Source organism: Ostrea edulis, chromosome 7 (genome assembly GCF_947568905.1).
Source record: "Ostrea edulis chromosome 7, xbOstEdul1.1, whole genome shotgun sequence".
In the NCBI taxonomy this organism is placed as follows: Eukaryota; Metazoa; Mollusca; class Bivalvia; order Ostreida; family Ostreidae; genus Ostrea; species Ostrea edulis.
In genome coordinates this window covers 79,188,851-79,212,210 of record NC_079170.1, presented here as the reverse complement: position 1 = coordinate 79,212,210, position 23,360 = coordinate 79,188,851, and the positions used below count along the sequence as shown (strand labels likewise).

At 35.2% G+C, this 23,360-nt stretch overlaps 1 protein-coding gene across 3 annotated transcripts; it reads left to right on the top strand.

Annotated features, from left to right (window-relative positions):
- The first annotated feature begins 17,965 nt into the window (after positions 1-17,965).
- Positions 17,966-20,513, top strand: LOC125674592 (caveolin-1-like). Of its 3 annotated transcripts, none has more exons than XM_048911788.2 (3): positions 17,966-18,092; positions 19,309-19,371; positions 20,057-20,513. In XM_048911788.2, exons 2-3 carry the CDS (start codon positions 19,315-19,317, stop codon positions 20,387-20,389), a joined length of 390 nt encoding a protein of 129 aa, XP_048767745.2. In that variant the 5' UTR covers positions 17,966-18,092; positions 19,309-19,314; the 3' UTR covers positions 20,390-20,513. The 3 variants fall into 3 exon arrangements, with proteins under 3 accessions (XP_048767745.2, XP_048767747.2, XP_048767746.2); XM_048911790.2 differs by having other exon boundaries at positions 18,014-18,092; positions 19,294-19,371; XM_048911789.2 differs by having other exon boundaries at positions 18,027-18,092; positions 19,273-19,371.
- Positions 20,514-23,360: the final 2,847 nt, after the last annotated feature.

Below are 23,360 nucleotides of genomic sequence, written 5' to 3'. Positions count from 1 at the left end.
AGCATAACAGATAATAAACAGAAGAAAAAAAATAAACAGCCTCAATGTAGAAGCTTCCGGTGTACAAAACAGTCCCAAATAGAGACGTTACTTATCAAAGCTATGGAGGAAGTTGATTTTTTTCATAGATAAATTGTTTCCTGTTGCGCACACTAGTCGTAAGTTGAGTGAAAGGGAAAAAGATACTATGTAATTCTAAAAGAATGATTGACAATAGTGTGAGTGAGGAGATTTCAGGTATTATTGTATTGGAGACATTTTTTCTTACAGACTTAAGTTCAATTTTCAGATTTTAAAAACATAGCGAAATCGCCAGATGGCATGACAAAAGACATTTTAAAAAGCATGCATCGTTGTAAATTGTCATTGTATTAGGAATGGTTGTACCTTGCGTATACTTTCATAGAATCGTTGAACACCCAGAATAGCACCGCCACACAGGGCAGTTCGATGACCATACAGGCTATTTGTATGACCACACATGTCATTCATATGACCACACGGGTCGACACAGGCATACACCTTCTCGACGACCCGTGCTGGAGGAACCTAATTACACCAAAGCACTGAAAGCATTTAATACCAGCCTTATATGAAAACATACTATACTGCATTGTCGAGGCGAATAATAGCAAAATTTTCTATCTTTTCATAGTATGAGTTTCTTCATTCAGAAGAGTGGGTGTTGCAACAAACACCCAATTAATTTGTTCGTGTGATTTTCACTTCCATTCGCACTACTGCTACTTCTATAGTAATTACTAATGGATATGATCTTTAAATCCAACACAATATGCAGCAGTTAAGCGTTGTACATTGTGTAAACCATGAACCAGAAACCTGTGTTTGAGCAGAGAAACAGTATTCATAAAGAATCTGAATTCTTTGGGTAGCATTTGCGCATCAAAATCTCAAGTGTCCATGTGCGAGATACTTACTTACCCATTTCCAATGTGATGTAGACACTCATTGATTTGTACAAAGTGCGCTAAAATTGAAATAAACTATCTTATTGCGTTGAATACTTATTACGGTTAGGTTGCTATGTTGCATAAACTTTAATTGTAATTAGCATAACTTAAATGTGCCTCTACAGGTTTTATGCGCTTATGTAATCGATCTGTCCATCCTGAAACACGTGATCCAAGCCATCACGTGACATGCTCCTTGACGAACTGTTCACAGCAGTACCCAAACCTCTCACAATCACATTATCTGTCAAAACTACAAAGATCGTCCTCGGTCTCATTATCTGCCAAATCTATAAGTATCCAGAAGTCACAAATTTCTAAATCTGGGTTGTGATAAGTTAGGATTTCTATACCCAGTGTTCCCAAGGTGTTCCATCACAACCCGACTCCAATAGCAAGGTATCGTGTCCTGAAATAAATAGTGTCTGGATCATCTGGGCGCTTTCACTTTACGACTCTCACCAAATTTGATTTGATAACACGGACATACAACTGTAGAACTGAGTAGTTCCCTGTTTCCGAGGCTTTAGAGGAATCATGTGATTAAGAATTATTCTGTTGATGTCGCAGAAAACAATCATCTTAACCTTCTCCGCAAACTCCGGTACACGTGCTCTCTCTGACCCGCAGACTCCCGTACACGTGCTCTCTCTGACCCACATACTCCGGTACATGTGCTCTCTCTGACGACGGAGAGGATGGATGCGTCACATGTTATAATTCTATTCATCAACATCTTTCCTCCTTTGCATATATATTGACTGAAGAGTGGCAAACATTTACCCACATTCCCATTTACTACGGCAGAAAGAGGCGAGGAACTCATCTTGCACAAACATCATATTTTACTGTTTTTCTGATTATTTGCAATTACTGTCATCAATTTCAGCCATTTTTAGACTGATTTTGATATGTTTTCTTAATGTTGGGGCTAATTAAGGGAAAACAAATAATCACAGATTTCTGAAAACAATGAATAACTTTTATATCAAACAAGAAATAACAAAACAAATACTTCCACATGTTAAAATTCATTATACGGGATTACACTGAAAACAATTATGAACAATAAATATGCCTATATTCCTCATTTTGGGGGAAAACGATCAATTTTTACACAAAAAATCACAGATTTCTGGAAACACTAAATAACTTTTATAGCAAACAAAAAATAACTTAAGAATCAACTCCACATGCTAGAACTCACTACACAGGAGTTTGTTTTTGGGAGGGGGTGATAGAATTTTCGGTACTCAAGGGACACCAAGTTTGTGAAACACTGATGTCACCATATTGTTTTTATGGTCTTCAAATGTAGTTCAAACAAAAAAAAGTTCAAAATCATGAGCTTAAAAATGTTGGTATCATAAAGGGTCTTGTCACAAAGAATACATGTTAAACATAAAGCCCTAGTAGTAGTAACCATTCAAAATGTTATGACCAAAGTAAAGTTTATACACTCAGATAGACAGACAAGATTAAAATTACATATGATTTCAAATCTCTCAATACAGGGGTATAAAAAAATATTGTTGTGCCATACATGAGTCACCCTTTTCCACAATATAATTAATTACCTAAAACATACCTCTTTCTAAATCATTATAATTAAATCATCTAAGGATATGGTATAAAAACTATCAACAACAGCATTACATGTATGTGTAATTTGTGTTAACTCTTTTCCGAACACCAATATTGGGCTGTACACTAAACAAAATGCATATTCAAGTTTTCATTTAACCCTTAAAAAGGATTATACAGTGTATACAAGAAATAAAGAGCTAAAAGTTTGAGTTTCAATAGTCATATCTCTGCAATTGTTAACCAAAGATGAACTGTCAATGAATTAAATACAAATGCTTTAGATTTCACAATATTCAATTCAGCACAAATGAGATCTAGATGAATTATTCTTTTTTAAAAATTCAATTAAAATAAATAGCCTACAAAACATAAAGTCGAGTCATCTGTGGCATTTAAACGGGGGAAAAAATAAATTATATACTTAATGTTTATGTTTTAATGATTAACACTCTGATATAGAGAATTTCCGCGGACATTCCATAAAAATTCGTTATTAGCGTAATTCGCAATACGTTTAGAGCGAATTCATAATTCCATTACAACGAATTCGTTATAAAACTGATTTCTTCTATATGTACATTTGTATATCAGTTACATAACAAAGCAGCAATCGATATACTTGCATTTGCATTGTCTCTAAGAGAAATTAAGCCTACATATTTTCAAGAAGAAATATTTTTATAAAAGATTTGTACACATTGATTTGTATATGATAATCTATCTTGATGAATTATTTAATCACACAAGCACATGTCAAAAGAACAATGTCAACAAAATTATGCATAATACATACAAACAGTCTATGTCTTTTTAGGATATATGTCAATCGTTGACTGTGTCGTGTGGTTTTTTGTTGTTTGTTTTCATTGTTTTTCTTTCTCTCTTTCCTTTTTGTTAATAAATTTCTGAATAAACATATATCTAAGTATTGTATTGTGATAACATCCTCTTTTGAAAAACTACAACAGAAATTTCGTAATAAGTGTGGATCCTTTCTGTCATGCGTTGTGTCAAGATTGTTAAAAATCACAACGAGGTTGAAACGAAACAATCGTTATGAAAGGTGATTTTTACGTTCATTTTTAATTCAAGGGGAATAAAAATTTACTCCGTTATATCCGTAAATTCGCTATATCCGCCTTCGTTATAGACGCATATCTTTATATAGAATATATAGAAAATTTGCCGGGGAAACCAATTTCACTTCGCTATAGCAGTAATTTCGCTGTTCTACTGTACTGTTTTTCTTTTTAACTGATTGTCCTATGCTGTATATTTCATGGTTGTTGTTTTTTTTCTCTTTCAATTTCTACATTAGTTGAGGGAAAACAAGGCTCAAAATCATAAGACTTGAATAATAATAATCACTTTGTAGTAAATTACCATATTTCGGCTAGGCCTAGTATATTCAAAATTTCGTAAAGGGGTCATTTGCGTAGGGGACTAATTCACTTCACACCTACAAGAAAAAAACAAACGACAAGGTCATTCAAAAATAGCACACTAAAGTGCCGAGTTTAGCTCAGCTGTCGTTGTCAGTACTTTAGTTCAGCTGTCGTTGTCAGTACTTTAGTTCAGCTGTCGTTGTCAGTAATTTAGTTCAGCTGTCGTTGTCAGTAATTTAGTTCAGCTGTCGTTGTCAGTAATTTAGTTCAGCTGTCGTTGTCAGTAATGTTGAGACTACATCAGACCTACATATTAGTTCGTTGGTTGTACCAATGAATGCATTTTTACGCACCTCTACCTTTCTTAACCATATTCACTTTAACAACATAAGATCGAATAATATATATACAGTGTGACCGTTGGACCAAGCGAAGCATGATATGGTCATTGGCGTGTCCCAAGTAATTGTCATAATTCTGTTCAGTACCGTAAATTACAATTCATTTAAAATATGTATTATTTATGAAATTCACCTTGCGCTAAACGCTCAGTATCAAAGGGGAATATCTATGAGGATAATTATAGGATCCGCCTATTCCTTTAACGTGGAGAATATAGCACCAGCCGACGTAAACCTTGCATAGTGACGTCAGATGTAGCCTCGACTTTTTTCTTCGTTTTTCAAACCAAACAATTATAAACAAGAATTAATTTCAAAATATATATTATTTATGAAATTTTCCTTGCACTAAACGCCCAATAACATCTTAATATTAAAGGGGGATATACGAGGATAACAGTTCTACAGGAATATAACGCCAGCCGACGCAAATCATGCATTGTGACGTCACATTTAGCCTCGCCAGTTTTCTCTTTCAAATCAAACAATTATAAACAACAATACATCCCGTTTGCAATTTAAAAGACAGTTAAAACAAAACAAAATTAACCAATAAATTCAAAGGGGTAAAAAGTAAGGGTGAATATATCGTGTATTTTTATTTAAAGAAACTCATGAACTCGTTCATATATTTAGTCGTATTACTGTTTTTCTATTTGATGATTGGCTAAAGACTGTAATAATAATAATCATACCATTCATTTTTAACAAACTTGGTGTTTGAATTACAAATTGCAGGTTAGTCTTGTATTTTTGGCATTCAAAATCAAGACACGAATACCTGTAGAAGCAACTAAGGAACAAAGCATAATGGCGGCGCTCGTATGGATCACAACATTTTTAGTGAACGTATATAGAGATTTTCTGTATTCATTTGCAGATTTTCTTATTTTTCATTTTACATATACGTGTTACCTTCGCTCAGTATTAATGACGCTTACATAGTAGGAAACCTCTAAAATTAGATCATAGTTTTATACCAGGCATGTCGAAATAGGAGGTTAGGGTAGACAGGGGACCCGAACTGTTCCCATTATACAATATACTTTTCCCGTTATTTTATCAAACAAATTTCATATTTTCTACATGCAAAGTTCAATTGATTTGCTGGCCTACCCCTTTATTTATCAAAGTAGTAGTGAAAGACAGTTGCTATTTAAAGCGCTCAATGGAAGAATACCTGTAGTGAACCGACTCCCCTCCCCCCCCCCTCCCAACCACCACCACTTTGCATGTACATATGCATCAAATGAACAAGAGAGAGAGAGAGAGAGAGAGAGAGAGAGAGAGAGAGAGAGAGAGAGAGAAAGGGAGACAGACAGACAGACAGAGACAGAGTCCTTATCGATGTACACTGTCATTTCACAGAAGGAAAGAAAATTGATTACGGTTATAAGTGTTAGGTTACAAGCATTCGTGAATTTCAACTATTTTAAAATGTTGTATTGAAAATATAGTGGAAACTTGCAAAAGTAACATCAGCGCTCATATTTGAATTTATCAATAGAAATTTAAAAAAAATTAGTTTAGGTTTGGACATAAAAATATTCAGTTCTAAACTACAAAAAGTCTATCACATTGCTGGAAACTTTAGTGTAACAATTCATTCTTGATATTGAGATATGCAGGCACGTAACATCGTTATTTAAAGTAGGGGAGGGGGGAGTCAAAGTTCACTTCATGCATGCAATAAACTTCTTGACAAGTAAGAAATAATGGATTTAGGGTACTTCTGCCAAAATCTCAATATCCTATGAATCGTAAGGGGGAGGGCGGGGTAGTTCTTTACTCATATTCTTCAATTCAGCTCTTCTAACATCAACTGCCCTTCACTGCTACTTTGAAAATTGAAAAAAGAAAATGAAACATACTTTTGGCATCTCGTCCATTATCCATAAAAATCAACTGATTCGAAGAATGAATGGTATACAACGTACATGTGTGATGTGATAACGTCCATCCGAATTCAGCCAATCTAATGCTGTAGCAGATGTACACATGTAGCCTGTAATATTCTGTTAAATAATTACGGGGACTTTTCTGATTACCGATACTTCGCTATTGGATATCAATTTAGTTGGGCAACATTAGATATTTGAAACAAATCTAAGATTGTCTACATTGTTAATTTGAATCGTGATATGAATACATCTTTCATTCTCTGTTCCTTTGAAATACATGTAGTCGTAACGGCACACATTCATAGTTCTAATCAAAGAAATATAACTCGTGCACAAATTGATGTTTTAAAAGATTGATAAATTATTTTTAGAGTCGGATGTAAAAAACAGTAACTAACATTTACCTTATAATAGCTATTTATCGACTCGATGTTGGCGCTAGGGGGATATTTTTAGGAGGAAACCGGAGTACTCGGAGGAAACCCATACGAATTCATGCCCTTTAACATACATGTACAACCTCTGCCGATCACAGCGATGAGAAGCGATGGTATTAACGACAACCCTGTCTCTAATATGATCGGACTGGGTTTTTTTCTTCCACTGGCAGGCAAAAAGAAGGTCACAGTATATGAATCTGTTGTATTTTTTAAAATTGGTTATATTTCTACCTTTCTGAGAGTGTTGTTCAGCTGATTGGCGACGGAATTGATGCTCTGGTTCCAGGCCCAGGGCGTTATGAATATGGACATGTACAAAAGGAACTATAAAAGATAAATAAATAAATCAGAGAGATAAAAATTAGGACTATATTTCTAACTAATTAGAAATTCAACATATTTCTAGAATTTCATTTAAAATTACTACTGTACTGTGACATAATATATTTAAAAAAGATAAAATCTTAATCATAATTCTGTTTCTTGGAGCAAATCAGTTAGATTGATTTTTTTTAGGTCTATTAAACATTATAGACGTCATATACACAGTGTTACAGTAGGGGGGGCGACATTGTAACACCGATGAAGCTTCAAAATAACGTTATTCATTAATCAAACATTATAACGATTCGACGTCAAATAGTGTAAGTTTTAATTCAAAATACTGCATGCAAATTAACGAAATAAATTTATTTTGTATACATTTATATATACATTGTACCTGTTTACATGTAATTTCTGACAGTTATAAATGGCAAATTCCCTATACCTTATTTCATCAAAAATTCAAAGCAAAGTTTAATGTTTAGCAATTCTCCAGTATTATTAACACCATTCTGAAAATTAGCTACATGTAGTTCCGAACAAACTGTGCGGACACCAACAGGTATCACATTGATAAGTTTCTATCATAAAATACCCTGCACATCAAAGTATCATCCATGTACTGCTTTATTTCCCTGTGTAAACGACATTCCATTATCTTCTCCGCTCCTGATTTCATCAGTAGGGCGGATTTTAAAGAGGCTTTTAATGTATTCGTGAACTGTGGCGCTTTACGCCAGCATTCTTCAAAGTATGTCAGCGTGAAGTCTCACGTATTTTCAAAAAATGAAATTTCTATTATATATTTTTCATTCTTTTTTCCTTTCGGTTGGAAGTTCCAGCTGTTAAAGTAGATGTTCTGTATTTATCAAGATTCGTACGCACTTTATTCACATCTACTTCGCATTCATGAGGAAATGGATATCAGTACAGTTGGTAAAGATATCGAAGGTAGAACATTGAAAATGTAAATATATTTTGATAAATTAGTTGTGTGTGACAAATACTTTCTGCACACTGGAAGAAATCACACGTTCTTTGTATGATGCTTTCAATAGCATAACCTTTAATTACTGTACAATGATTTCTATCCCTATGAACTTTATGATTATTGTTACTTAAGAAATGAAACTTATAATTCTTTGTTTGATGCATGTATCAAACGAAACATTGGACGGAAAACTGTATCAATGCACTACGCGCATTGATGAAAAAGTGTTTCGTTTGATACATGCATCAAACAAAGGATAATAAGTTTTATTTCTTATCATTCTTAACATTCCTGCCTGCAAACATTACGTCACAATCAAATTTCTACGCCGTTAATTTTTTTGAAATTTTTCGTGTTTTTCATCTTTTACTCAGTTAAACCGATAAAGATATTGTTAAAAATAAAATTATTGTTAGTTTCTAAATGAAATTGAAAGTATATAATAAAAAGGTTATAGACTTTGTATGGGAAATATGACGACCTCGTTTTTTGTCGCAAACGTAATGTTTGCGGGCCGGAATGTTTCCGGGCATATATCGTGTGATATATGCCCGCAAACTTTTAAAGAAAAGAGAAGAGATGAAATTGAAAGTATATAATAATTTAATGTATGTCTGAGGTGAATGTAATGTCTCTTCTTCAACTCCAAATTATGACGTGCGCTCTATGTGACAGAACAGGAAAAAAATTCTAATGCGCGAATTTTGATTCAAATTCTTTTACAAGTCAAATTAAAATCATCGTGTGAATAAATTCTAGCAAACTTGGAAAAAGATCCGTTTAGATGATTCAATGCAACAAAAGGTCCATGACGTTGTTTTTCTCCTTTTCCATTTTGTAATTAATTTTGTATGACATAATAAACGCCCTATGGATATGACGAGCAATTTCCTGGGGAAATCAAAGATTGACAAGTCACTCTTAGAGGAATAGATGATGATCTTAAAACGTCTTATAGAACTGTTGAGTAGATTTTGACCAGTAAGCTTGGCATTGTGTCTTATAGAACTGCTCAGGATATTTTGGCCAGTAACCTTGGCAAGTGTTTTATAGATCTAGAAATGTTCAGGAGATTTTGACCAGTAAGCTTGGAATGTGGCGAATTTGTGCACGGTGAATTCCTGGCCTCCTTCTGCCAGAGTAAATAGGCATGTGGGTAAATGTTTGTCAGTCTTACGTCAATATGTTTGGAAAAGAAAGAAAAATGTTGATAAATAGAATTATAACATGTGACGCATCCATCCTCTCCGTCGTCAGAGAGAGGGCACGTGTACCGGAGTCTGCGGGTCAGAGAGAGCACGTGTACCAGAGTATGTGGGTCAGAGAGAGCACCTGTACCGGAGTCTGCGGGTCAGAGAGAGCACGTGTACCGGAGTCTGCGGGGAGGGTTAAGCTGATTGTTTTCTGCGACATCAACAGAATAATTCTTAATCACATGATTCCTCTAAAGTCTCGGTAACAGGGAACTACTCAGTTCTACAGCTGTATGTCCGTGTTATCAAATCAAAGACCCAGGGCCAATAAGCTGCTATATGTGACCAACATATTTTTCATATTTCAAACAAATCAAATGTTTAGAAGTTTCATATTGTATTGAAATATAATTGTTTGTCTTCTCGAGAGTGATCTGATTAATCTTACTTTTACATTGGTAACCAAGATATTCCAGATTAAATTTGTTATATTTTTCCGGACACCATGTTTTCCCGTCAAACCAACATTATCATGATGAAATTTAGATATATCTGCAGCATAACAACGGAATGAAATTTAAACAGAAGAACAACAGTTAATGTATGAATCTCTAATAAAAATATATTTCCGTTGTTTTAACGCGAACATCAAACACTTTTTAAAAGTTGTCTTTTTTTAAAGACTGATGATAGAACTATAGAACTGGTAGAAAGTACTGATGATAGAACTATAGAACTGGTAGAGAGTACTGATGACAGAACTGGTAGAGAGTTCTGATTATAGAACTGGTAGAGAGTACCGATGATAGAACTATTGAACTGATAGAGAGTACTGATGATAGAACTATAGAACTGGTAGAGAGTACCGATGATAGAACTATTGAACTGGTAGAGAATACTGATGATAGAACTATAGAATTGGTAGAGAGTACTGATGATAGAACTATAGAACTGGTAGAGAGTACTGATGATAGAACTATAGAACTGGTAGAAAGTACTGATAGATAGTACTGATGATAGAACTATAGAACTGGTAGAAAGTACTGATGATAGAAATATAGAACTGGTAGAGAATACTAATGATAGAACTATTGAACTTGTAGAGAATACTGATGATAGAACTGGTAGAGAGTACTGATGATAGAACTATAGAACTGATAGAGAGTAATGATGATAAAACTATAGAACTGGTAGAGAGTACTGATGATAGAACTGGTAGAAAGTACTAATGATATCAATTAAGTTGAAAATGACGACCTGAGTCACTTATTTTAAAACGTCAAAAATTCAAAGAAAAACGATCTCTCAATTAACAGGAGAACTTCATTTCTATTATGGATTCTGTCAAAGAATAGTTCTAAAGATTGGCTAGATACATACAGAAAAAAAAGGTTATTTGTTAGAATGGATGAAAAGTTTGAAAGCAATATCCAACACATAAATGAGTGCTATGAAAATATGAAGATGAAGAATAGTGATCAATCCCACAACTCCTGTAAGTGTTACATAATGAAATGTTACATGTAGGCAAACTCGGCCTCTGAGAAAAGTCTTATTCATTAACAAAAAGGTGGAGATAACGAACTTTGATCAATCTCATAACTCCTATAAGGAATACAAAATAGAGAGCTGGGCAAACACGGACCCCCTAGATATACCAAAAGTGAGATCAGGTGCCTAGGAGGATTAAGCATCCCCTGTCGACCGTTACACCCTCTGTGACCCCTATATCCTGATAAGGCAAACGGAGGAATACGTAGTCAGAATCAGTATGCCAAGGACGGCCCAGCAATTGTTATGAAGCATGTCAGACAGCATATGATCCAAAGATAGGTTGTATTCACCTTTATTCATATGTCGATTCGATATGACGTACCCCAATGAACTCGAAATACAGGACATTACACAGTCTCAATTTATGCACCATATGTCAATATTGTATTGAAGATAGACGCTAATGACACACTATCAGCTTAATTCTATAATTATTGGGATGATTTCAACTTCTCTATCGTCAACTTCCAATATTTATAGCATTATCACCTGCATATGGTGTTTCTGTCTTTCAACTGACGTGATACACTAGAACATGTTCTGCGTGTGATGAAGATTGCAATCGAGACAGGCTACTGACAAACAAATAGATGTTACAAGGGTCTGAACAGTCTCGTTTAACATCAGCATTTTGCAAATTTTACTGTCGTTGTAATGATCTAATTTTCAAATTCAAGCAATTACTTGGCTGCATACTGTCTGACACGTTCCATACATGTACTAATTGTTAAGCCGTTCTTTTTACACTGATTTTGACTAAAGGTTTTCCGTTTACCTGATCTAGATATGCTATTCACGGCGTGTTTCATCGGTCAACAGGGAATGTTTACTCTTACCTCCTGGACAACTGATCCCACATGTAGTATGTCCAGGGGGCCGTGATTGCCCTTTTAATATGGGGTTATCTATAAGATTTATAAAATTATTCGTTATCTTCACTCGTGTTCATTCATCAGCCTTGAACTTGGTAGAAAATAAATATATCTGCCAATTTTTGTACACTTACAGTTGTAAATATACTAAAGGTAGTCCATAATAACGATTGGACCCCTAAAAGATGCATGAGGTGGAACCAACTTCATAGAAAAGTATCTAGATCCGCTCGTTTACATCAGAGACATGCATGTTATATAAATTGTATGTCTTTGTTTACATATCGGGGCTGCACTCGCTCTAATGACAGATAGATCAATTATTCCAAAATGGATGCTTCCAACTAATTTTAAAATAACTTATGATTATCGATCGCATGGTTTCTAGCAAATAATTTTTGTAAAAAAAATGATTATCTTTAAAGCTGACATGAATTAATAAATATAGTATAATTCTATATGCCCGCCATATTTCTTTGCTAATCCGCCATATTAGTTGGATATTCTATTGTTATATGTATCAGGGTTCGCATGGTATATAAGGGGACGAGTTTTGCTACGATTCACTTCACATCAGTGTCTTCGATTTACCTGTGCGGGTAGCTTCGACAGGTAACACGTACATCTCCGATACTAATTTATAGGACATCAAGAAATGAAATCTCGTTTGGAACACCACGCAGTGCTCACAATTACAATAAACATATCGTACAGTAGTAAATCATTCTAAAAGCTTTGGATAAATAAATATAGAATGCCTTTTCTTTACGTGAATGTGCGTACATTTGCAATAAATATGTCAAAACTATACAAAAACGCGGAGAAATGTTTCATCTATTATTTACATCTATTGATGAAATGGAATAAACAAAGGGTATAAAATATATACCATTCACACTTACTTCAAGCAAAATGCAAATACATAAATGCTACTGTACTATAAAGAAGACATGGTCATGCATTCTCACCATGAAAAAGCATCGAATGCGGATGACTATTTACCTGGGTCTACTCGTAATATATGTAAAGGACTGAAGATGTACGTGTACATTTGTAGAAAATACTCAAAGTAGTAGTAAAACTCCCTTTGTTAGCATAATCCATGAAACAAAACGATACACTCCATTTGTATTCCAACATTAAACAACATTGTCCATTGTACAGACTACGACACACTTAGCCCGTGTCGATCAGCTATCTTCAATCAGGGTAAGTATCAGAGTAGAAAAGTTACCCTGTATTGTGCATGAATCCTTATATCGTATGATTTACTTGTCAGAGTATTGCAGATTTATAAATCAGGAAATCATTTAGGTACATAAATTGTTTGTGCATAGATAATTTGCATATACAACACTGCACGAATGTATGGGATGAGAGAGAGAGAGAGAGAGAGAGAGAGAGAGAGAGAGAGAGAGAATTCAAACGATGATCTTGTAATAACCGCGCTCTTATTAAGACAAATGATATCGTTAATTCAATATAAGAGAACAGTAACTCAATATTGGTCTCACTAATTGATAATACAGATTTATTTGATTCATTTAAAGCACGCAATAATTAAAAATTAAACATATCTTTAAATAATGTTATTTTCGATTCCTTCCTTTTATGCTAATTCGGCGCTCAATAGATCTTATACATCTATCCCATTTTGCTTTATTATATTCTGCGTTGAACTCGACGCAAATTGTAGTAATGTAAAATGTAATAATTGAGATTATCATATGCATAGTTATCAAGCACATAGAAATGTTTTTATTTAAACATATTTTATTGAGAAACTCAACAGGAGTAGGCAACAGCCATAGCCTATATTATAGGCCCTCTCCGAAATACAAAGGTCGGGTACAAAGGTACATAGAATCAAGGGGAGGGGACAAGAGTGTCTGTCCCCCATCTTTGATAACAATATCCATATTTTTTATTATTTTGTTTGTTTGTTTGTGATGTTTTCCGCCACACTCAACAATTTTTCAGTTATCTGGTGGCGCCCAGTTTTTGTTGGTGGAAGAGAGAAACCAGATACAATGTACCTGGGAAGAGACCACCAACCTTCCGAAAATAAACTGGGAAACTTTCTCACTTACCGGCGCGAGCGGGTTTCGAACCCGCGCCTACAGAAAGTGAGAGGCCGTTATTTTGCAATGCAAGTAAAAAATATATTGGGTGTCAACCCCCCCCCCCCCCAAACTTGACCCCAGCTTGAAAGTTCTGATACAATAGTAGAAGACACACACCACCACCAATTAAGAAAATGAAGATATTATGAAACACTCATAGTAGAGAACTCTAACCACCCCATCCCACCCCCAACGATGTAAGCAAATGAAGTGTAGGGGGAAATTATTGAGGCAGTCAAAGTAAAAGACTCTTTTAACCCTTCACCCCCAAATTAGGACTTTGAACATTTGTTTGTTTTGGGTTGTTTTTTTTTTTATTGCTGTTTTCGTTCATCTTTTTCAATTATTATTTTGAAGGGCAAGAAATTTTGAAGAATCCAATTTTCCATTTTTTTTCTTCCTGTTGTACCCCCCCCCCCCCCCCCCCCCCCCCCCCCATGAAAAATGACAATACATGTCTGGTTATTACATGTACATTTTGCTTTTCAACACATGCATGCATACTAATTGCATGGTGTAAAATTGCACCCTTTACCAAGTGTTCCTTCATTTACACAGTTTAAGGAATGGTAAACCAATATCACAAAACAAAATGCATAAAGGCCAAGATAGTTTTAAGCGTAGGAACTTCATTCACGGATACATACATACATACATGTATTCAGAAAAATCGCATGCATGCATTGCAAGACTATAGCATATGTGTGTTTTAACGTTTCTGTAACATTCCATAATGATTATTTGCATTTCGTAGATCTGGCGCAATGGATATATTCTGAAAATAGACATACCGCTGTTCGTCGAAATTTCAAATTCAAATGTATTTGATAAGATGTTAGTATTCATAAATCAGTAAAATTCGTGTTGAGGTTTTATTTGATATGATACAGTGTCAATCTACTGTAATGCATTAGTAGGATGTGCAAAAGGCAAGAGTATAAACATTTTCTAGTGTCGATATCTATATGATCACGAAAAAACATTATATAATTTATATCCGGATTCATATGCCGATTTAGATATCAATAAAAACAAAGCTGCATAGTTTGGGGGAGGGGGTTCTAATGAGTGCAAGGTGAAGATAACGAACAGTGATCAATCTCATAACTCCTACAAGCAATACAAAATAGATAGTTGGGCAAACACGGACCCCTGGACACACCAGAGGTGGGATCAGGTGCCTAGGAGGAGTAAGCATCCCCTGTTGACCGGTCACACCCGCCGTGAGCCCCATATCCTGATCAGGTAAACGGAGTTATCCGCAGTCAAAATCAGTGTGCCAAGAACAGCTTAACAATCGGTATGAAACACGTCAGACAGCATTTGACCCAATGCGAGGTTGTATTGACGAACTAGATCGTTATAACGACCATAGAATTTGCGAAATGCTGACTTCAATCGAGATTGTTGAAATCCCTGTACCATCAACTTGTTTGTCAGTAGCTTATCTCGATTTAAAAACTGACTATACCCAGAACAAGCTCTTGCTGATGAAATTAAAAGAAGGAACCCCACATTTGCATTCACACTAGATGTACTTCAAAATGAATTCATTTCTGCTCTGACTGAAAGCATGATTCTAAATTCGGGAACGAATCTTGCATACAAAATAATTAATAGGGGAACACATAAATTCGAGCTCCTTTGGAATTTAATGAAATGCAGATATGCACCTTTCTTTCAACACGAACCGATATGTTTTTTCAGGCACGTATACAGGGGGTTGGGGTGGGCAGGGAGGCTGGGCTGGTCTGCTCTCCCCACTTTTTTGACAATTTACTTTTTTCCCGTTATTCTAACATACAAAGTCAGTATTTTCTACATGCATAGTTTAAACTGATTTTTTTTAAAAATTGTAATGAATTCAATTATAAGCATCAACTCCTCTAAGTTTTTAATATATTGTCAATAACAAATTTTTAAATACCTGGAATTTTTTAATGCTTGTAAGCTTACCTTATATCAGTGATCAATTTTCTTTCCTTCTGTGAAATGATATATTGTACATCGAAGTAGGACAGTCTCTCTCTCTCTCTCTCTCTCTCTCTCTCTCTCTCTCTCCTGTTCAATCAATGAATATGGACATACAGAGACCGTAAATAATTATGTGGTTCCCAAAGAAACAATAAAACTATATTTTCGTTTATACATATCCTTTTATGTGTGTCTTTGTGTAATCAACTGTTTATTATGGATTGCAAATGTAATACCCGCATTTTGAAACAGATGTATATTTTCGATCATTATTCCCTTATTAGTATATCCAAGTTTGTATATGATCATCGATAAATTTTGAATTGAGCACGCAATATATCCAACCAGATGCTCAGTGTATATGATTAGATTCCCGATTTCTGTAGACTGCAAAACCTCGACCAGACAAGCATTCAATACAGGAAATTTTTTTCGACTCTTGACATCTCCCCTGATTGAAGACACCCTGTTTGGCACGGGTGAAGTGTGTCGCAGTCTGTATAATGGAATGATAACGTGTTGTAAAGTTCTAACGAGATACAAATGGAGTTTATCATTTTGTTTCGTGGATTTAATCTAATATTTTCGGTAAGTGCACATCTCCGATACCTGTTGAATAGACGTCCGTATTTGATACGGTGGGGTTTTTTTGGCGAATATGTCATGTGCATTACATATTACGCATATGGCATGCACCTGTATTTTGTAAGAATTGATATAAATAGCATATTTTATGCTCTTTGCTTATTCCATTCTATCAGTATGTAATTGGCAAAGGATTTCTCCGCATTTATTTCATAAGAAACTGCAACTACTTGCATGCACTTGCAAGTATGCAAGAAAAACTTTTGTTTTGCATTTTTTTCCCCCTAAATTATCTAAACTTTCGGAATGTTGCATTGGTATACAATAAATATTTTGTAATTTTGAGCAAAGCATAATGTTTTGAAATGTGATTTTATTTGTTTCGCATTCCCTATTTATTACTATCGGAGATGTGCACTGGTCGAGTCGACCTAGAAAAATCACTCAGGTGTGACAATCACATTTTGGGTATATACGGGTAGAGTAAATTGGGCTACCTGAGAGAAATATGGCGGATAAGATGAGAAAGGTGTACATATTTATTAATTCATGTCAGCTTTAATTAAATACTCGCATTATGACTTAATATAAAGATATATTATCGGAGCACTTAATGTAAGTTGTGTTTCCGCTAGCCGGAAATGCTTGAGAATGGGCGATTGTCTTTTTATCAATTGTATGTTCTGAATTACCTACTTCGGTGTCTGAACTTTGAAATTGAAACAATTGCATATTCGGATTCACAAACATGTCTGGATTTTTCTTAACAAGATTGGCCCTCCATGGGTTGAGAACAGATTTGTTAATTTTCATGGCTATATTGTGTTATAAATAGTTTTGCATATTATACACTTGTGACATGCTTAAGATGTATAACATCACCTGGATCAATAAAATGTTTAAACACAGCCAATGTACTTCCTGTTTAATCATAACGTAAAACTTATACGGTACCAATTTTGATGCACCAGATGAGCATTTCGACAAATAAGGTCTCTTCCGTGATGCTCAACCGAAATGTTTGAAATCCGAAATAACAATGATGTTTTAGAGCTATTATAGGGAAAACAGAGTGCCAGAAAAGTGGAGTCAAATTCGTCTAAGGATAAGAGCTGTGCGTGAGGGAGATTGGTTGGTTAATTTTAGAGTCCGACATTCAGTCTGATTTCATTGGCTTATTATGACATCAAGAAATGTTGACTGTTCTAATGCGTTGATGTGCGCATGATCACGAAAACGTTCAAATGTACCAGTACACCCAGTAAACATTTCGAAAGTCATTTCAAAATTAGATAAATCAAATTAAAATTTATAAAATCACAACCTTTGAATTAATCTTAAGTATTTGCATCATAAATTAGTAAAATTACTAAATTAAAATACATCTCTAGGGGTATGAATATTGACAAAGTTTCAGATATAAAACAAGAAAGGTAAAACCATGCATAATAATGCACTGTAGCTTTAAAAATAAGAAAAAACAATCTTCTGGTAGAAAATGTAGTCCTTCTCAAAGCCTTTGTATAGATTTGACAATACCGGTATAAAAATTCATCTGAGTACGATTACATGTAGGCATGAAACACACAATATGCTTGGTGCAATAAAAATATATCAAACTGATACCTAGTAATTAACATAGTTATAGAATCCTGCGCAATAGCTGTTGTGTTCACTTTTCGAGGAGCTAGTAACTTCCGTGATCCCCTTCTTCCTATATTATCTTGTAGCGTGCAGTTTTGTAAACAGTTTAACGCATACACTTGGTTGATATCCAAAATTCCTGAACAGGTTTGATTTTATTTTATCTTATTTTCATTTTCAAAATCGACACTTCAGGTACATGTAAGTACATATGAACATTATATTTATTTGTAATCCATTTTACCAGAGTTAAAAGTACAGCATAACAATTTCAACCTGTAAACAGGAGATAGATCAATGTTCGTTATCTTCACATTTTCATTCGTCAAAATGCGCTATTCATTTATAAAATTAAATAGCAATCGGAAATTTTTCGACAGCAGTAAATATTGAAACAAGAAATGATAATGATAAAAGTGTCACAACTTACAGTCTTTAATCTGATTTTCAACCTACAACTGGTACAAGATAAATATATCATTCTCATTCACAAAATACAATTTCGTCACAATTATATATCTAAGACCCTAAAGTGCGATGGTCGCTCCAAAGTGCGATGGTCACGCCAAAGTGCGATGATGTGCGCCAAAGTGCGATGGTTTGTTAACATTACGGACGCCAAAGTGCGATGGTCACGCCAAAGTGCGATGGTGCGGAGTTCAGGAAGGTTTGTGACGTCACGTCATTGTGACATCATTCTTAACGTCTTTCAAAATGAAACCGAATAATTGCAACACGGACGACAGCAACGGCAAGGTTTACACTGTTGAGGATAGTAAGAACGGCAAAATACATTTGTTGTAGAACTATTTACTTCGCCCAAACATTCTTTAATTCATGATCATTTATTACTTGTGACGTACACGTAATAAAATCCCGGGGATATGCGATAATGCAAAACATTTTTCACGATTTCGCGCTGGAAAATTTTGTGTTTATTAAGACGACAACTAGATGGTAACGAAATAAGTTGAACTTCTTATTTTTTATGCATGGATTTTGCACTGATATTTTAGTGAAACAACACACGGTTGGTACAGTCTGTACCAAAACACTGTGTCGTTTACAAAAACCAATGGATATCGGCATGTCACACCATCGCACTTTGGCATGTCAGACCATTGCACTTTGGCGCATGAGTGTGGACCATCGCACTTTGGCGTGTCACACCATCGCGGTTTGGCGCAGACCATCGGAGTTTGGCGTGACCATCGCACTTTGGAGTCCCATCGCACTTTAGAGTCTTACATATATAAAAAAAAAATAAATAAATCTTTAAGATTTAAAGTTTAAGGACCAGTAATTTGAAAAATTAATTTTCATTAAGAGGGAATTTACGGTATCTAAGGTTTGTTTTGATCAGAGCAACATGACGGATTTGGATATGATCAACAGGGACCCTAACAACATCAATGACATTATCAAGGTGAGATCCCTTGTCTAAATCCCTTGTCTAGATCCTTTGTCTGAATCCCTTGTCTATATCGCGCGTCTAAATCTATCGTCTATATCGCTCGTCTAAATTCCTCGTCTAAATCCCTTGTGTATATTGCTCGTCTGAATCCCTTGTGTATATTGCTCGTCTGAATCCCTCGTCTATAGGTCTTGTCTAAATTCCTCGTCTAAATCTATCGTCTATATCGCTCGTCTAAATTCCTCGTCTAAATCCCTTGTGTATATTGCTCGTCTGAATCCCTTGTGTATATTGCTCGTCTGAATCCCTCGTCTATAGATCTTGTCTAAATCCCTTGTCTAATTCTTTGTCTACATCTGTTGTCGAAATCAGTCGTCCAGATCCCTCCTCTAAATCCTTTGTTGTAACCCTTTGTTTAGACCCTTTGAATAGATGTCTTGTACAGATCCCTCCTCTAAATCCTTTGTTGTAACCCCTTATCTAGATCTAGATACTAATCTAAGGGCGCATGGCGGGTGTACCCGATCAAGAGAAGATGTTTAAACTCCCCTAAGCACCTGATCCCACCTCTAGCGTGTCCAGGGATCCGTCTTTGCCCTATTCCTAATTTGTTTTTCTTTATAGTAGTTATGAGATGCATCACTGTTCCTTATCTTCAGCTTTTCGTCAGTAATTTGATTTTTCTGTTGTTCTTCAGGTGTCGTTTGAGGACGTGTTGGCAGAACCCGATGGCGCTCACAGCTGCGACTGTGTCTGGCGATGCAGTAGTTGTTGTTTCAACTGCAGCAAGAATTGTTGCTACAGAATGATGACGACGCTCTGTGGCTTGTTCATCGCTCTCTACTGGGGTTGCGAGTTTGCCTTCATCACGTTTGAACAGGTCTGGTGCACCACACCTTGTCTGCGGGTTTTCAGTGTCTATCTGGGCTGTTACCAGAAGTTGTTTGGTACATTTATTGCCTGCTTCCTCACACCAATCTGCGAAACTTGCGGTCTGATATTCAGCAAAATCTCTATTACGAGAAAATGAGTGTTACAGCAGCATATCCTGTGGTAGATGTATTTCTCGGAATGAACTGATTCTTGATTTTCTACAATACGACAAATTCATATGACTGAAATCTGTCTTCTTTAATAAATCTTGTTGTTTTTCCTGTTTTTGTTGTTCTTGCTTTGTTGTTATTTGATTTGTTATTTGTTTTGTTTTGTTGTTTTAATTTCTTTTTTTTTTTTTTGTATTCCCATAATTTATTTGCGAGTATTCTAAAAACTATCAGTCAAGCGGACAGTACGGTAAAGCGTATTTTAGATCATCTATGTTCAAAATACTACTTTAAGTACATGTATATAACTATATTAGTATGCAGCCGGTGCTTTTTTTCCATGGATACGTGTCGGGTAGGCAAGGAAAAGTTAGACGACAGTTCACGGCTCGATATTCAAAAATTACAAATACTGGCATACGTCTAATTCATAAAAATGGATACAAACATAAAACTTGAAACTATTTCTAGGTTCGAGTTCGAAGTTCGAAGTATATCCTTAATTACAAACAAAGATAATGAACATAAGACTCAGAAACAAGGAAGAACCCTAGCCAGAGAAATGATATTTACAGGATACCATGCTCACTATAATGAATCACCGCTGTTACAGTGTAGATATCTTATCATTTATAATTGTCAAGTACCAAGATCGAGGCATATCCTTAATTTTAGATTGCTATGATATAATATGACTTTTCAACACACCCATTTCTCACGATAAATCAGAGACTAGAATTTTTAAAATCACAAACAGTTGCTTCTTCAATAATAATGGAATGCGGACATATTCATATAATAAGATCCGTCATCTAGAAAATGTCTACGATTTCTACGCACTTGAATACCTTGATGTTGATATCATAAATACTGAAAAATAAGTAGATGTTACAGGGTTTCAAAGGTCTATTTAAAGTCAGCATTTTGCAAATTCTGTGATCGTTATATAACGATCTAATTTACCAATGCAACCTGTCAAATGCTGTCGGACGTGTTTCATAACAATTATTAGATTGTTCGTTACACACTGAATTTGACTATGGATTATTCCGTTTACCTGATCAAGATATAGGGCTCACGGCGGGTGTAACCAGTCGACAGGGGATGCTTATTCCTGCTAGACACTTGATCTCACCTCTGGTGTGTGCAGGAGTTCATATTCACCCTACTCTTAATTTCGTATTCCTTAGAAAAATTATGAGATTGATCACTTTTTGTTGTTTTCACATTTCTATTAAAAGATGCTTGTGTTTCTCATTGACAACATCTAAGCAGTATTTGGAGATAAGGTGTTACAACACATTGTTGAAATTTCTAAGGTCACGAATTGTTCTCCTTTACTAGCTTACCTGTTTTCATATTCTTACGAGGCAGAATTTATTCACAAGATGCTACAGGAGAGGAAAACTTCTTGCTGTGCGCTTCAACTCGACATTTTGATATATCTCCGACGTTTTTATCTTTTAGCAATATCTACATGTATTTTCATTCATATAATGTGTGATTAAAAAGTTCGCGAACTGATTGAATATCTTACATAATACAAATCAAAATGGTTTTCAGACTTCTTTGTTAGCCGATCTTTTCTGAAAGCAAAGCCCTGGCTGTGGGCACGCAAATCGCGAGTTTAACTAGAGATAGCACAACAGAGAAAATAAAGATAAATTAAAAATAAACAGCCTCAAAGTAGACGTTTCCGATAGACAATAGTCACAAATAAAGACGTTACTTATCAAAACTATGGATGAAGTTGATTTTTTTTATTAGATAAATTGTTTCCTGTTGCGCACGCTAGTCGCAAGTTGAGTGAAAGGGAAAAAAGATACTCTGTAATTGTAAAAGAATTCCTGACAATAGTGTAAGTAAGGAGATCGCAGGCATTATTGTATGGAATACATGTTTTTTCTTACAGACTTAAGTTCAATTTTCAGATTTTAAAAACATAGCGAAATCGCCAGATGGCATGACAAAAGACATTTTAAAAAGCATGCATCGTTGTAAATATCCACTGTACTAGGAATGGTTGTACCTTGCGTATACTTTCATAGAATCGTTGAACACCCAGAATAGCACCGCCACACAGGACAGTTCGATGATCACACAGATTATTTATATGACCACACAGGTCGACACAGGCATACACCTTCTCGACGACTCGTGCTGGAGGAGCCTTATTAAATCAAAGCACTGAAAGTATAACATACTATACTGCATTGTCGAGGCGAATAATAGCAAAGTTTTCTACCTCTTCATAACATGATTTTCTTCATTCAGAAGAGCAGGTGTTGCAACAAACACCCTCTTAATTTGTTCTTGTGATTTTCACTTAAATTCGCAATACTGCAACTTCCATAGTAATTACTAATGGATATGATCTTTAAATCCAACACAATATGCAGCAGTTAAGCGTTGTAAACCATGAACCAAAAAATTGTGTTGGAGCAGAGAAGCAGTATTCATAAAGAATTTAAATTCTTTTGATAGTATTTGCTCATTACGATCTCAAGTTTTCCTGTCCGAAATACTTACTTACCCATTTCCAATGTGGTGTAGACACTCCTTGATTTGTACAAAGTGCGCTAAAATTGAAATAAACTGTCTTATTGCGTCGAATATTCATTACGGTTATGTTGCTATGTTGCATAAACTTTAAATGTAATTAGCATAACATAAATGTCCTTCTGCAGTTTTTATGCGCTTATGTAATCGATCTGTCCATCTTCAAACACGTGATCCAAGCCATCACGTGACATGCTCCGTGACGAACTGTTCACAGCAGTACCCAAACCTCTCCCAATCACATTATCTGTCAAAACTACAAAGATCTTCCTCGATCTCATTATATGCCAAAACTATAAGTATCCAGAAGTCACAAATTTCTAGATCTGGGTTGTGATAAGTTAGGATTTCTATACCCAGTGTTCCCAAGGTGTTCCATCACAATCCGATTCTAATAGC